This window comes from Heterodontus francisci, chromosome 3 (genome assembly GCF_036365525.1).
Source record: "Heterodontus francisci isolate sHetFra1 chromosome 3, sHetFra1.hap1, whole genome shotgun sequence".
NCBI classification, from domain to species: Eukaryota; Metazoa; Chordata; class Chondrichthyes; order Heterodontiformes; family Heterodontidae; genus Heterodontus; species Heterodontus francisci.
Genome location: NC_090373.1, coordinates 107,241,735 through 107,255,851, shown reverse-complemented (window position 1 = coordinate 107,255,851; position 14,117 = coordinate 107,241,735). Strand labels below are relative to the sequence as shown.

The 14,117-nt window shown below is 43.5% G+C and overlaps 1 protein-coding gene across 1 annotated transcript in view; it reads left to right on the top strand.

Annotated features, from left to right (window-relative positions):
- smpdl3a (sphingomyelin phosphodiesterase acid like 3A) overlaps positions 1–14,117 on the top strand; it is a 73,401-nt gene that overhangs the window by 19,662 nt on the left and 39,622 nt on the right. The window contains exons 2-3 of the mRNA XM_068025377.1: positions 1,307–1,520; positions 11,646–11,790. Coding sequence (XP_067881478.1) covers positions 1,307–1,520; positions 11,646–11,790 — 359 coding nt within the window. The remainder of the gene's footprint in view (positions 1–1,306; positions 1,521–11,645; positions 11,791–14,117) is intronic.

The window sequence follows — 14,117 nt, the reverse complement described above, 5'->3', positions numbered from 1 at the left end:
TCTGTGAGCTCGAAGCACAGTAACAAGAAACTCCAGATATTGCCTCAAACTTTACTTTATTTTCCTTCTCTTTTCTGTCTCTATTTGCATGTGCATATCGCGTATGCATGCAAGCGTGGGTCACGGCGTTAACCGAATTTGAGTTTAAGTAATAAATTTTACTTTTTTCTTCTTTAAACCTAAGAAAACCTGTTTGTGCTCATATCTTTGCCTTATAATTGAAAAGTGGTAAACAAGGATTCACCAAGGGGGAGCTCAAAACATGGTGTGTTTAAAATTAAACTCTGTTACAGTAAGACCAGGTGAAGGCGGAAAGGGAACCCTAGACACCTTTCTCACCTGGTCTTAACACAAGTTCGTGGAATGGGCAGACATGTGGCAGATGAAGTTCAATGCAGAGAAATATGAAGTGATTAATTTTGATAGGAAGAACATGGAGAGACAATATAGAATAAAGGGTACAATTCTAAAGGGGGTGCAAGAGCAGAGGGACCTAGGTGTATATGTGCATAAGTCATTGCAGCTGGCAGGACAGGTTGAGAGAGTGGTTAACAAAGCATACAGTATCCTGGGCTTTATTAATAAGGGCATAGAGTACAAGAGCAAGGAGGTAATGTTGAATTTCTATATGACATTAGTTCGGCCTCAGCTGGAGTATTGTGTCCAGTTCTGGGCACCGCACTTTAGGAAGGACGTGAGCGCATTGGACAGAGTACAGAAAAGATTTACGAGAATGGTTCCAGGGATGAGAAATTTCAGTTATGAAAATAGATTGGAGATGTTAGGATGGTTTTCCTTGGAGAAGAGAAGGCTGAGTGGTGATTTGATAGAGGTATTCAAAATCATGAGGGGTCTGGACAGAGTAGATAGAGAGAGTCTGTTCCCACTCGTGAAATGATTGAAAACGAGAGGGCACAGATTTAAAGTATTTGGTCAGAGAAGCAAAAGTGACATGAGGAAAAACTTTTTCACGCAGCGAGTGGTTAAGGTTTGGAATGCTCTGCCTGAGAGTGTGGTGGAGGCAGGGTCAAATGAAGCATTCAAAAGGGAATTAGACAGTTATATGAAAAGGAAGAATATGCAGGGTTATGGGGAGAAGGCAGGGGAATGGAACTGAGGGAATTGCTCTTTCGGGGAGCCGGTGTAGACACGATGGGCCGAATGGCCTCCTGCGCTATAACGATTCTGTGAAAAATGAAATATTTTTATAGCTTGATTCATTGTTTGATTTATTGGAATTTAACATTTGTGCAGGACAGGACTTTTTATGACAAACTGCTAATCTTTGCATTTTCTTTTCTGTTAGGACAATTCTGGCATGTAACTGACTTGCATTTGGACCCTACCTATCACTTGTCAGATGATCCTACCAAAGTTTGCTTTTCATCAAGTGGGCGCCCAGCAATACATGCAGGACCTTATGGAGACTATCTATGTGATTCACCATATAATCTTATCCAGTCTGCTTTTAAGTTTATGAAAGATGCTAAAGTTCAACCTTCCTTTGTGATATGGACAGGGTAAATATTGACATTACATCAAACTGAACAAAATGAATGTTATTGCCAAATACTAGCAGCATGTAAAACCTTCAGTCATATCTAAAATTATATCTATTTCAGTACTGAGGGAATGCCGCACTGTCAGAACAGCCGTCTTTTGGATGAGACGTTAAACTGAAACCCTGTATGCCCTCAACTGTACTTCAAATAGTTCCATGAAACTATTTGAAGAAGAGCAATGGAGTTCTCACCATATCCTTGGTAATATTTACCTCTTCCCCAACACCACTAAAACAGTTTAATTGATCATTTATCTTTTTGCTGTTAGTGGGACCTTGCTGTGCACAAATTGACTGCTATGTTTCACAACAGTGACCAGCCTTTATAAATACTTAATTGGCTTTGAAATGCTTCGGGATGGCCCGAGCTCATGAAAAGCACTATATGAATGCAAGTCCTTTCTTTTCTCCTTATCCGGGAGAAATGGTAGAAGTCAGAGGCCCTAGCAATTGTATTCCAGGGTTCTCGGAAGAGTGAATGACCTGTCTCTGCAAACAATGTAACAACCCATTTTCAACAAGGAGCCAGTCTTAATCCACGTAGTACAGGTTAGCATCGATGGTAGGAAGGATTTTGGATTCTTTAGAGATAAAATTACTAAATATATAGAAAATAATTAGAAACAATCAACATGGATTTCAGAAAGGAAGATCTTGCTTGACAAAAGTGGATGTGGTGTGCCTTTACTTTCAGAAAGCTTTTGACAAGATAACACAAGAAACTATTGGAGAAGATTAAGTGGCTTGTATTGGGGGTGGGGTAGAAAATTGTATTAAAAACCAGTTAGAAGGGAGCCAACAGAGAGTAGGGGTTAAGGCCAATATCTCAAAAGTAATTGGAAGTGGGTAGAGATGTGCCGCAAGATTCTGTTCTGGGACTAGAATATAAGTGTTAACATGTAATGGCGAATCTCTATTTAAAAACATAATAGTAAAACCGCAGTTGGAGTAAAGTGCAGTGTTTGAGCTTCAACTATAGGAAGGATGCTGCCTTGTATGAGGAAATACAAATGAAATTCAGGCTGTTTTTGGTAAAACAGAGGAGATTATGGTGTCATTTGATAGGGGTGTTTAAAATTATGAAGGTTTGGGATAAATTAACTCTTACCAGTAGTTGAAGGGATTTAGTACAAAGAACATGGTTATAACATTAAATGTGAGAGAGTTAGAACAGAGGGCAGGATAAATTTTTACACAAATGCAGTAGAGTTCATTACTGGAGTTGGTGGTTGAAGCAGGGAACAAGTCAACATTAATGAATAGATTAGATCGGTGATTGAAAGAAAGGGGCAGGAAGAATATGAAAACACATGGGTTTAAGCTACTGCACATATGGAGGATAAATAACGGACTAGTTTGGCTGAACTGTTCCCATGTTGTAATTTTGTGGACTTTTACTTTTATAGACTACGAATTAATCACCCATGGTGTTACATATGGGAAATCAAGACCAAGTGCAGTGTTTAGTTCAAAGAGACTAAGGGGATGGGTGAATAATTGTTGTTATCACCCTTTCACCTGGGTTCAAAGAAATTAATCTCACCAGATGATTGGATGAAATGTGGTGAGTTGCTCACAGGATTGTATTTTCCTCTTAGTAGTGTGGGGAGAGAATTTTGTCAATGGTTTTCCTACCATAGCACCAGACTTTTTCTTTTAACTGAGTGTTACAATTTAACAGGGGTGGGGGTCACAGGTGAGGGAGAATTGCTCAGCCAGGCTTTGTGACCACCTAATTCTTCTCTAATCTTTGCCAGTTCTGATGAAAGGTCACAGACCTGAAATGTTAACTCTGCTTCTTTCTCCACAGATGGTGCCTGAACTGCTGAGTATTTCTAGCACTTCCTATTTTTATTTCAGATTTCCAGCATCTACAGTATTTTGCTTTCATTTTAGTGTTTAATTCACTGACACTTCTCGTCCAGGAATGCCTACCTTGAAGAAGTTCTGCTCTTCTCTCCGAAGGGATTTCTATTTGTCTCTTAACTAGTTAACCTTCATTGCTTTCTGTTTCCCTCCTGGTGGTTGATAAATTGTCTACCAAAACTCATTTTCACAGCCACATCTCCTTCCTCAGCGACTATCTCCAGCTCCGACTTATTCCACGAGGATTCTAACTAAAGTTCTATCCTTCATGTTTTGAATCCACCCAGGATTGCAGGTATTTACAAGAAATACAGCATTCCTCAGACTGCTGTTCTCGCCACATCCCAAGATCCACACTCAGTGCCATGTGCCGCCACATGTACACACTGGACCTCTCTCCAGAAGCACCCGCCTCACCTTATCTCAAAGCTGTTCTGCTCCACCGTTTCATTTCATCCTTCGTCTTGTCCGACGCATTAACAAAAAACTTTCTCTTCCTTTCAGGTGTTCAGGAATGCAAGCTTCAGCAACACATGGGTACCAATGCCCCTCCAGATCCTTCTTCCCCTTCATTTCCCTCTGACCCCATCCCTTCTCCTAATCTGAGCCCTTGCCATGTATTCACAATACCCTTTGACCTTCCCATCTGATACTGAACGTTCTGTACTTATCAAAGGACTCCGTTTTATCTCCTTCCGCCCCCACTTCAATGAATTTCGTGCTCAGCATGACGTTGAACACTTCTTCTGTCGCCTTCGCCTCCGGGCCACTTCTTTGGCCAGGAGTCCTCCCCCAAACCAGCGGACCCTTTCACCCACCTCCAGTATTCTCCCTCCACCTGGACCGCTCCCTCTGGCCTGTTACCCACTCTTGATCTTTTCATTGAGAACTCTCGGTGTGACATCAGCCGTCTCAATTTCTCTGCTCCCCTCACTCAATCTAACCTGTCTCCCTCCGAACCTGCTGCACTCTGTTCCCTCAGGTCTTACCCTGACATTATTTGTACATTTATGACTGTATCGGTGCCGTTTCCTGCTCTCGCACAAAACTGGAAAACTTCATCAACTTTGCTGCCAATTTCCACCCTTCTCTCACCTTTACGTGGTCTATTTCCGACACTTCCCTTCCCTTCCTCGACTTCTCTGTTTCCATCTCTGGGTTAGGCTGTCTACTAGTATTCATTTTAAGCCCACTGACTCCCACTGCTACCTTGACTGCACTTCCTCACATACTGTTTCCTTTAAGGACTCCATTCCATTCTCCCAGTTTCTCTGTCTCCAATGCATCTGTTCTGATGATGCAACCTTCCACAACAGTGCTTCTGACATGTCTTCCTTTTTCCTCAACTGAGGATTCCCCCCCCCACACTGTGATTGACAGGGCCCTGAACTGTGTCCCACCTATCTCCTGCACTCCTGCCCTCACCCCTTCCCCTCCCTCCCAGAACCGCGACAGGGTTCCCCTTGTCCTCACGTTTCACCCCACCAACCTCCACATCCAAAGGATTATCCTCTGCCATTTCCACCACCTCCAGCATGATGCCACCACCAAACATCCCCCTTCCCCTGTCAGCATTCTGAAGGGATCGTTCCCTCCGCAACAGCCTGATCCACTCCTCCATCACCCCCAGCACCTCGTCACCTTCCCATGGCATCTTCCCATGCAATCACAGGAGGTGTAAAACCTGGCCTTTCACCGCCTCTCTCCTCACCATCCAAGGCCCCAAACACTCCTTCCAGATGAAGCAGTGATTTACTTGTACTTTCTTCAATTTAGTATACTGTATTCGTTACTCATAATGAGATCGCCTCTATATTGGGGAGACCAAATGCATATTGGGTGACCGCTTTGTGGAACACCTCCACTCAGTCTGAAAGCATGACCCCAAGCTTCTGGTTGCTGGCCACTTCAACATCTCCCCACTGCTCTCATGCCCACATGTCTGTCCTTGGTCTGCTGCAATGTTCCAGTGAACATCACAGTAAACTAATGGAGCAGCACCTGGTCTTTCAATTAGGCATTCTACAGCCTTGCAGACTGAATATGGAGGTCAATAATTTCAGAGCATTTTGGCCATTTATTTTATTTTTTGTGCCTGTTTTTCACGTAGACAGAGCTGCTCATTATTCCGCTATTAACATTCTCTCTGGGCTAATACTTTGTCTTTCACCACATGCATTAACATGCTGTTTGCCTTTGTCCCAGAACGGCTTGTTATTTAACCTCTCCTGCCCTCTGCCCTACCACACACCTCTCCTTTTGTTCTCTTCCCCACCAACCCCACGCCCCCTCCCCCACTTCACTTGCTGAAAACCTAGTTCTTTTCTAACCTTTAAACTAGTGTGGCAGGGGAGTGGGAACCAGAGCAGTAGGACAACGAGTGAAATAAATGAGGAGGACACAGTAAATAAGGCCAGTAGGACTAAGCGGAAGAGCAGGCAGGGAGATGTTGCTGAGCACAGCGGGACTGGTGGTCTGAAGTGCATTTGTTTCAATGCGAGAAGTATAACACGTAAGGCAGGTGAACTTTGAGCTTGGATTAGTACTTGGAACTATGATGTTGTTGCTATTACAGAGACTTGGTTGAGGGAAGGACAGAATTGGCAGCTAAATGTTCCAGGATTTAGAAGCTTCAGGCGGAATAGTGGGGGAGTTGCATTACTTGTTAAGGAGAATATCACAGTTGTACTGCGAGAGGACACCTCGGAGGGGTCGTGCAGTGAGGCAATATGGGTGGAGCTCAGGAATAGGAAGGGTGCAGTCACGATGTTGGGGGTTTTCTACAGGCCTCCCAACAGCCAGCGGGAGGTAGAGGAGCAGATATGTAGACAGATTTTGGAAAGATGTAAAGGTAACAGGGTTGTAGTGGTGGGTGATTTTAACTTCCCCTATATTGACTGGGACTCACTTAGTGCTAGGGGCTTGAATGGGGCAGAATTTGTAAGGAGCATCCAGGAGGGCTTCTTGAAACAGTATGTAGATAGTCCAACCAGGGATGGGGCCATTCTGGACCTGGTATTGGGGAATGAGCCTGGCCACGTGGTCGAAGTTTCAGTGGGGTAGCATTTCGGGAGCAGTGACCTTAATTCCATAAGTTTTAAGGTACTTGTGGATAAGGATAAGAGTAGTCCTCGGCTGAAGGTGCTAAATTGGGGGAAGGCTAATTATATTAGGCAGGAACTGAAGAATTTAGATTGGGGGCGGCTGTTTGAGGGTAAATCAACATCTGACATGTGGGAGTCTTTCAAACATCAGCTGATTAGAATCCAGGACCAGCATGTTTCCTGTGAGGGAGAAAGACAAGTTTGGCAAGTTTTGGGAACCTTGGATAACGCGGGATATTGTGAGCCGAATCAAAAAGAAAAAGGAAGCATTTGTAAGGGCTGGAAGGCTAGGAACAGCCGAAGCACTTGAGGAATATAAAGACAGTAGGAAGGAACTTAAGCAAGGAGTTAGGAGGGCTAAAAGGGATCATGAAAAGTAATTGGCAAACAGGATTAAGGAAAATCCCAAGGTTATTTATACATATATAAAGAGCAACAAGAGGGTAACCAGGGAAAGGGTTGGCCCACTCTAGGACAGAGATGGGAATCTATGTGTGGAGCCAGAGGAAATGGGCGAGGTACTAAATGAGTACTTTGCATCAGTATTCACCAAAGAGAAGGACTTGGTGGATGATGAGCCGAGGGAAGGGAGTGCAGATAGTCTCAGTCATCTCATTATCGAAAAGGAGGAGGTGTTGGGTGTCTTGCAAAGCATTAAGGTAGATAAGTCCCCAAGGCCTGATGGGATCTACCCTAGAATACTGAGGCAGGCAAGGGAGGAAATTGCTGGGGCCTTGACAGAAATCTTTGCATCCTCATTGGCTACAGGTGAGATCCCAGAGGACTAATGAATAGCCAATGTTGTTCCTTTGTTTAAGAAGGGTAGCAAGGATAATCCAGGAAATTATAGGCCGGTGAGCCTTAAGTCAGTGGTGGGGAAACTATTAGAGAGGATTATTCGGCACAGGATTTACTCCCATTTGGAAACAAACGAACTTATTAGCGAGAGGCAGCATGGTTTTGTGAAGGGGAGATCGTGTCTTACTAATTTGATTGAGTTTTTTGAGGAAGTGACAAGGATGATTGATGAAGGAAGGGCAGTGGATGTTATCTATATGGACTTCAGTAAAGCCTTTGACAAGGTCCCTCATGGCAGACTGGTACAAAAGGTGAAGTCACACGGGATCAGAGGTGAGCTGGCAAGATGGATACAGAACTGGCTCTGTCTTAGAAGGCAGAGGGTATCAGTGGATGGGTGTTTTTCTGAATGGAGGGATGTGACTAGTGGTGTTCCGCAGGGATCAGTGCTGGGACCTTTGCTGTTTGTAGTATATATAAATGATTTGGAGGAAAATGTAGCTGGTCTGATGAGTAAGTTTGCGGACGACACAAAGGTTGGTGGAGTTGCGGATAATGATGAGGATTGTCAGAGGAAACAGCAGGATATTGATCGGTTGGAGACTTGGGTGGAGAAATGGCAGATGGAGTTTAATCCGGACAAATGTGAGGTAATGCATTTTGGAAGGTCTAATGCAGGTGGGAGGTATACAGTAAATGGCAGAACCCTTAAGAGTATTGACAGGCAGAGAGATCTGGGCGTACAGGTCCACAGGTCACTGAAAGTGGCAATGCAGGTGGATAAGATAGTCAAGAAGGCATACGGCATGCTTGCCTTCATCGGTCGGGGCATGGAGTATAAAAATTGGCAAGTCATGCTGCAGCTGTACAGAACTTTAGTTAGGCCACACTTAGAATATTGTGTGCAATTCTGGTCGCCACACTACCAGAAGGACGTGGAGGCTTTGGAGAGGGTACAGAGGAGGTTTACCAGGATGTTGCCTGGTCTGGAGGGCATTAGCTATGAGGAGAGGTTGGAAAAACTCTGATTGTTTTCACTGGAACGACGGAGGTGGAGGGGCGACATGTTAGAGGTTTACAAAGTTATGAGTGGCATGGACAGAGTGGATAGTCAGAAGCTTTTTCCCAGGGTGGAAGAGTCAGTTACTAGGGGACATAGGTTTAAGGTGCGAGGGGCAAAGTTTAGAGAGGATGTGCGAGGCAAGTTTTTTACACAGAGGGTGGTGAGTGCCTGGAACTTGCTGCCAGGGGAGGTGGTGGAAGCAGATACGATGGCGACGTTTAAGAGACATCTTGACAAATACATGAATAGGAAGGGAATGGAGGGATATGGGCCCCGGAAGTGCAGAAGGTTTTAGTTTAGGCAGGCATCAAGATCGGTGCAGGCTTGGAGGGCCGAATGGCCTGTTCCTGTGCTGTACTATTCTTTGTTCTTTGCCAGTTCTGATGAAAGGTCACTGACCTGAAACGTTAACTCTGCTTGTCTCTCCACAGATGCTGCCATACCTGCTGAGTATTTCCAGCACTTTCTGTTTTTATTTCATATTTTCAGCATCTGCAGTATTTTGCTTTTACTTTGTGACCACAGGCTCAGATTTGGCCCATAGCTGACTTTACAGCTTGGGGTGGTGGGTTCTGGGTGGGGTGTTTCGGGGGCGGGGGAGGCAGGGTGGATGAAGAGCATTGGATTCTGTGGCTCATATTGCTGCTCAGTTGGGTGAGAAGGTTGCCATCGATGCAAGATCTCCCTTCCCAGTTCCAATCCCCTGGGAGTTTCCGTTTGATTGTTCCGCTCAATGACGCTGTGTTTAGAGGTGGCTACTTATGTGCTAGGGCACAGTATAAATTAGAGCCAACTAATTCATTCGGAAGAGAGCAAGATGCAAGGCTGGAGGGGATAGGCTAGGCATGTCAGGAGCAAAGTCTAGTGTCACATGTAGGAGCCGATACATGATGGGAAGTTGCAGCTAATGAATATATATCTGGGATAAAAACAACAAATGCTGAAATACTCAGCAGGTTTGGCAGCATCTGTGATGAGAGAAGCAGAGTTAGCGTTTCAAGTCAGTGACCCTTCTTCAGGTAATATCTATCTGGGGGCTGGTTAATCAATGAGCTGTCCATGTGGTGAAAGTTGGAAAAAAATTAAAATATATATTTAACTGCTGCAGTCCATGGGAGATAGCTACACCCACAGTACTGTTAGGAAGGGGGTTCCAGGATTTTGACCCAGCGACAGTTAAGGAACAGGGATATTGTTCCAAGTCAGGATGGTGTGTGACTTGGAGGAGAACATGCAGGTGGTGGTGTTCCCATGCATTTGCTGCCCTTGTCCTTCTAATTGGTAGAGGTTGCGGGTTTGGAAGGTGCTATCTAAGGAGCCTTGGTGCGTTGCTGCAGTGCATCTTGTAGATGGTACACAGTGCTGCCACTGTGTGTTGGTGGTGGAAGGAGTGAATGTTTGTTGATGGGGTGCCAATCAAGCGGGCTGCTTTGTCCTGGATGGTGTCGAGCTTCTTGAGTGTTGTTGGACTTGCACCCATCCAGGCAAGTGGAGAGTGTTCCATCACACTCCTGACTTGTGACTTGTAGATAGCGGACAGGGGGAGTCAGGAGGCGAGTTACTTGCTGCAGGATTCCTAGCCTCTGACCTGCTCTTGTAGGCACGGTATTTATATGGCTACTCCAGTTCAGTTTCTGGTCAATGGTAGCCCCTCGGATGTTGTTAGTGGGGGATTCAGTGATTGTAATGCCATTGAATGTCAAGGGGAGATGGTTAGATTCTCTCTTGTTGGAGATGGTCATTGCCTGACACAGCTGTGTGGCACAAATGTTACTTGCCACCTATCAGCCCAAACCTGGAAATTGTCCAGGTCTTGCTGCATTTCTACACGGACTGCTTCAGTATCTGAGGAGTTGCGAATGGTGCTGAACATTGTGCAATCATCTGCGAGCATTCCCACTTCTGATCTTATGATTGAAGGAAGGCCATTGAAGAAGCAGCTGAAGATGGTTAGGCCTAGGACACTACCCTGAGGAACTCCTGCAGTGATGTTCTGGAGCTCAGATGATTGACCTCCAACAACCACAACCATCTCCCTTTGCGCTAGCTATGACTCTAACCAGCGGAGAGTTTTCCCCCTGATTCTCATTAACTTCAGTTTTGCTAGGGCTCCTTGATACCCATATTCGGTCAAATGCTGCCTTGATGTCAGGGGCAGTCACTCTCACCTCACCTCACCTCTTGAGTTCAGCTCTTTTGTCCATGTTTGAACCAAGGCTGTAATGAGGTCAGGAGCTAAGTGGCCCTGGCGGAACCCAAACTGAGCATCACCGAGCAGGTTATTGCTGAACAAGTGCCGCTTGATGTGAGACTAAGTCAGGCTGCTGCTTGACTAGTCTGCGGGACAGCTCTCCCAACTTTTGCACGAGCCCCCAGATGTTAGTAAGGAGGACTTTGCAGAGTCGACAAAGACCATTTGCCTTTTCCGTTTCCGGTGCCTAGGTCGATGCCGGGTGGTGCATCCAGTTTCATTCTTTTTTATTGACTTTGTGGCAGTTAGATACAACTGAGTGGCTTGCTAGGCCATTTCAGAGGGCATATAAGAGTCAGCCACATTGCTGTGGTTCTGGTGTCAGATGTAGGCCAGACCAGGTAAGGACAGCAAATTTCCTTCCCTAAAGGACATTAGTGAAATACTTCTAAAGTCCGATCACTGTTGGAATGTCGGGAATGTGGCAGCCAATTTGCACACGGCATGGTTCCACACCACAATGATATAATGACCAGTTAACCTGCTTTTAGTGATGTTGGTTGAAGGATAAATATTGACCAGGTCACCAAGGAGAACTCCCCTACTCTTGTTTGATTAATGCCATGAGATCTTTGATGTTCACCTGAGCAAGCAGATGGAGCCTTGATTTAACACCTCATCTGATTGATGACCTCTCCAGCACTTGCTCAGTACTTCACTGAAGTGTCAGCTCAGATTATGTGTTCAAGTCTCTCCAGTGGTACTGGATCCCACAACCTTCTGACTCAGAGGTGTGATTGCTACCACTGAGACAAGGCTGGCATTACTTTGCAATAGGACCACTTAATTACTTTGGAAAATGAACTTTACCGTTAACAGAGCCTGAATTTGGAATGCATTTTGAAATGGAATGTTGTGACCTACTCAGCATTTTCAATATGTTATAAATTGGTCCTGTAAATGGTTAACTGTTGCTGCAGTTTGATTATCAAAATATTGAGCACTCCAATTCCATGGACACTTTCTATCATTGTTGTTTTTGGTTTTCTTTTGCTATTGTAGAGATAGTCCTCCCCATGTACCAGAAGCAAAGCTTTCTACAAAAATTGTGATTGACATCCTCCATAATATGACACAGACTATCCATGAATGCTTTGAAGATCTACAGGTTTTTCCTGCATTGGGAAACCATGACTACTGGCCACAGGTAGTAGCTTAGTTCAATATTGTTATGAAAGGAACATAGTATAACATATAATACAATATAGTGCTTTACATAAACATATACAGCTATTTTATATGGGTGTTATATACTTGTATTTATATACATAAGAAGGATATTGAAAGCCTTAGCAGCTGTTTTGGGTAAAAACAAATGCATGGTCCAGCCCAGCTACTTAAAATTACCAAATATCATTAGGCAGAATGTGTTGGAACAAAAAAAAAAGTATTAAGAATGGAAAATAATGTCACTGTTCAATTTATATGTTTTGTTACAAATCAACAAAATTTACAACTGAGATTACTGAGCAGGTCATTTTGGATTCATTATTAACAGCTTTCAAGGATGATTTTTTTAATGCCTGATTTTGAACAAGTTGCTAAAATTCAGGAACTTTGATAAAGTAAAAATATACATTTTTGGGAGAAAAATAATTAGCCAGACTTTTATGTAGCAAATGTTCCAACTTCTCTGCCAACAAGGATTATTCAATATGGTAAATATTGAAGGGTGAAACTTCCAGTGAAAAACAGCAGTGTAGATCAGGAAATTGGTCAAAGAGGTCAGTGTGTCCAATTCACAGTGCTTCCAATTCTCTGCTGATTTAAGATGAATCACTTAAAAAAAAAACAAAGATGTTGTAAAGTCTGATTTCTCCAGTCCACACCCCTATCAAGCAGGCTGTTGATTGGGCAATCTTTACACATGCTGGTGGTTCTGCTATTGAGGGTAAGGCACATTGTTCATCAAAATAAAGGGTGATTTACTCTGCTTCCAGGTGTGCTTTATCTGAGCTGATTGTGTTTGATGCTAAAACTAGATATTTGAAATAGAGAAGTGTTCCATTCCCTAATGCTATCATCCTTTGCTTTGATGAGAAAATTAGACAACTGATGAGAAAAATGCACTTGTTGGAGTAGCAGAAAACAATTCTTCTTGTAATTATTGGTTTGAATCACAATGGTATTGGTTTTCCTGATGGTCAATTGACTGACGATCCCTACAGACCAGAAGGTCCCAGGTTTCACTAATTTGTGCCTCAGTAAGGTAGTCTTGGACTGTTCCAGTTGGGACAAGAGTTGGAATACTGCAATTGACTTAGGCAAACCTTTATGCTGGGATAAATACAAGTTGGAATTTCCTCCACTGATTCCTATTCAATGACTCCTGCTGAAAAGCACAGATGTGCAGTCATTAGTTGAAAATAGTGCTTGGCTGTGATGCTGTTCACGCACCTTATCTCAGCTCACGAGCAGAATGGCCATTTGACAGAACTATATCCCAGCAAAATACTGCGGATGCTGGAAATCTGAAACAAAAACAAGAAATGCTGGAATCACTCAGCAGGTCTGGCAGCATCTGTGGAAAGAGAAGCAGAGTTAACGTTTCGGGTCAGTGACCCTTCTTCGGAACTGACAAATATTAGAAAAGTCACAGATTATAAACAAGTGAGGTGGGGGTGGGGCAAGAGATAACAAAGGAGAAGGTGCAGATTGGACCAGGCCACATAGCTGACCAAAAGGTCACGGAGAAAAGGCAAACAATATGTTAATGGTGTGTTGAAAGACAAAGCATTAGTACAGATTAGGTGTAAATACACTGAATATTGAACAGCAGCAAGTGCAAACCTGAAGAAAAACAACCTGAAAAAAACAGTGGGTAAGCAAACTGAACAAACTAAGATGAAATGAAATAAATGCAAATAAAGATAGTAAAAAATGTAAAAAAGTAAAAAAAAAAGAAAAAATAACTAAAAATGAAAGTAAAATGGGGGGCTGTCATGCTCTGAAGTTATTGAACTCAATGTTCAGTCCGGCAGGCTGTAGTGTGCCTAATTGGTAGATGAGATGCTGTTCCTCGAGCTTGCGTTGATGTAGGAACAGCATCTCATCTACCGATTAGGCACACTACAGCCTGCCGGACTGAACATTGAGTTCAATAATTTCAGAGCATGACAGCCCCCCATTTTACTTTCATTTTTAGCTATTTTTTCTTCCTTTTTTTTTTACATTCCTTTTTACATTTTTTACAATCTTTTTTTGCATTTATTTCATTTCATCTTAGTTTGTTCAGTTTGCTTACCCACTGTTTTTTTTCAGGTTGTTTTTCTTCAGGTTTGCACTTGCTGCTGTTCAATATTCAGTGTATTCACACCTAATCTGTACTAATGCTTTGTCTTTCAACACACCATTAACATATTGTTTGCCTTTTCTCCGTGACCTTTTGGTCAGCTATGTGGCCTGGTCCAATCTGCACCTTCTCCTTTGTTATCTCTTGCCCCACCCCCACCTCACTTGTTTATAATCTGTGAC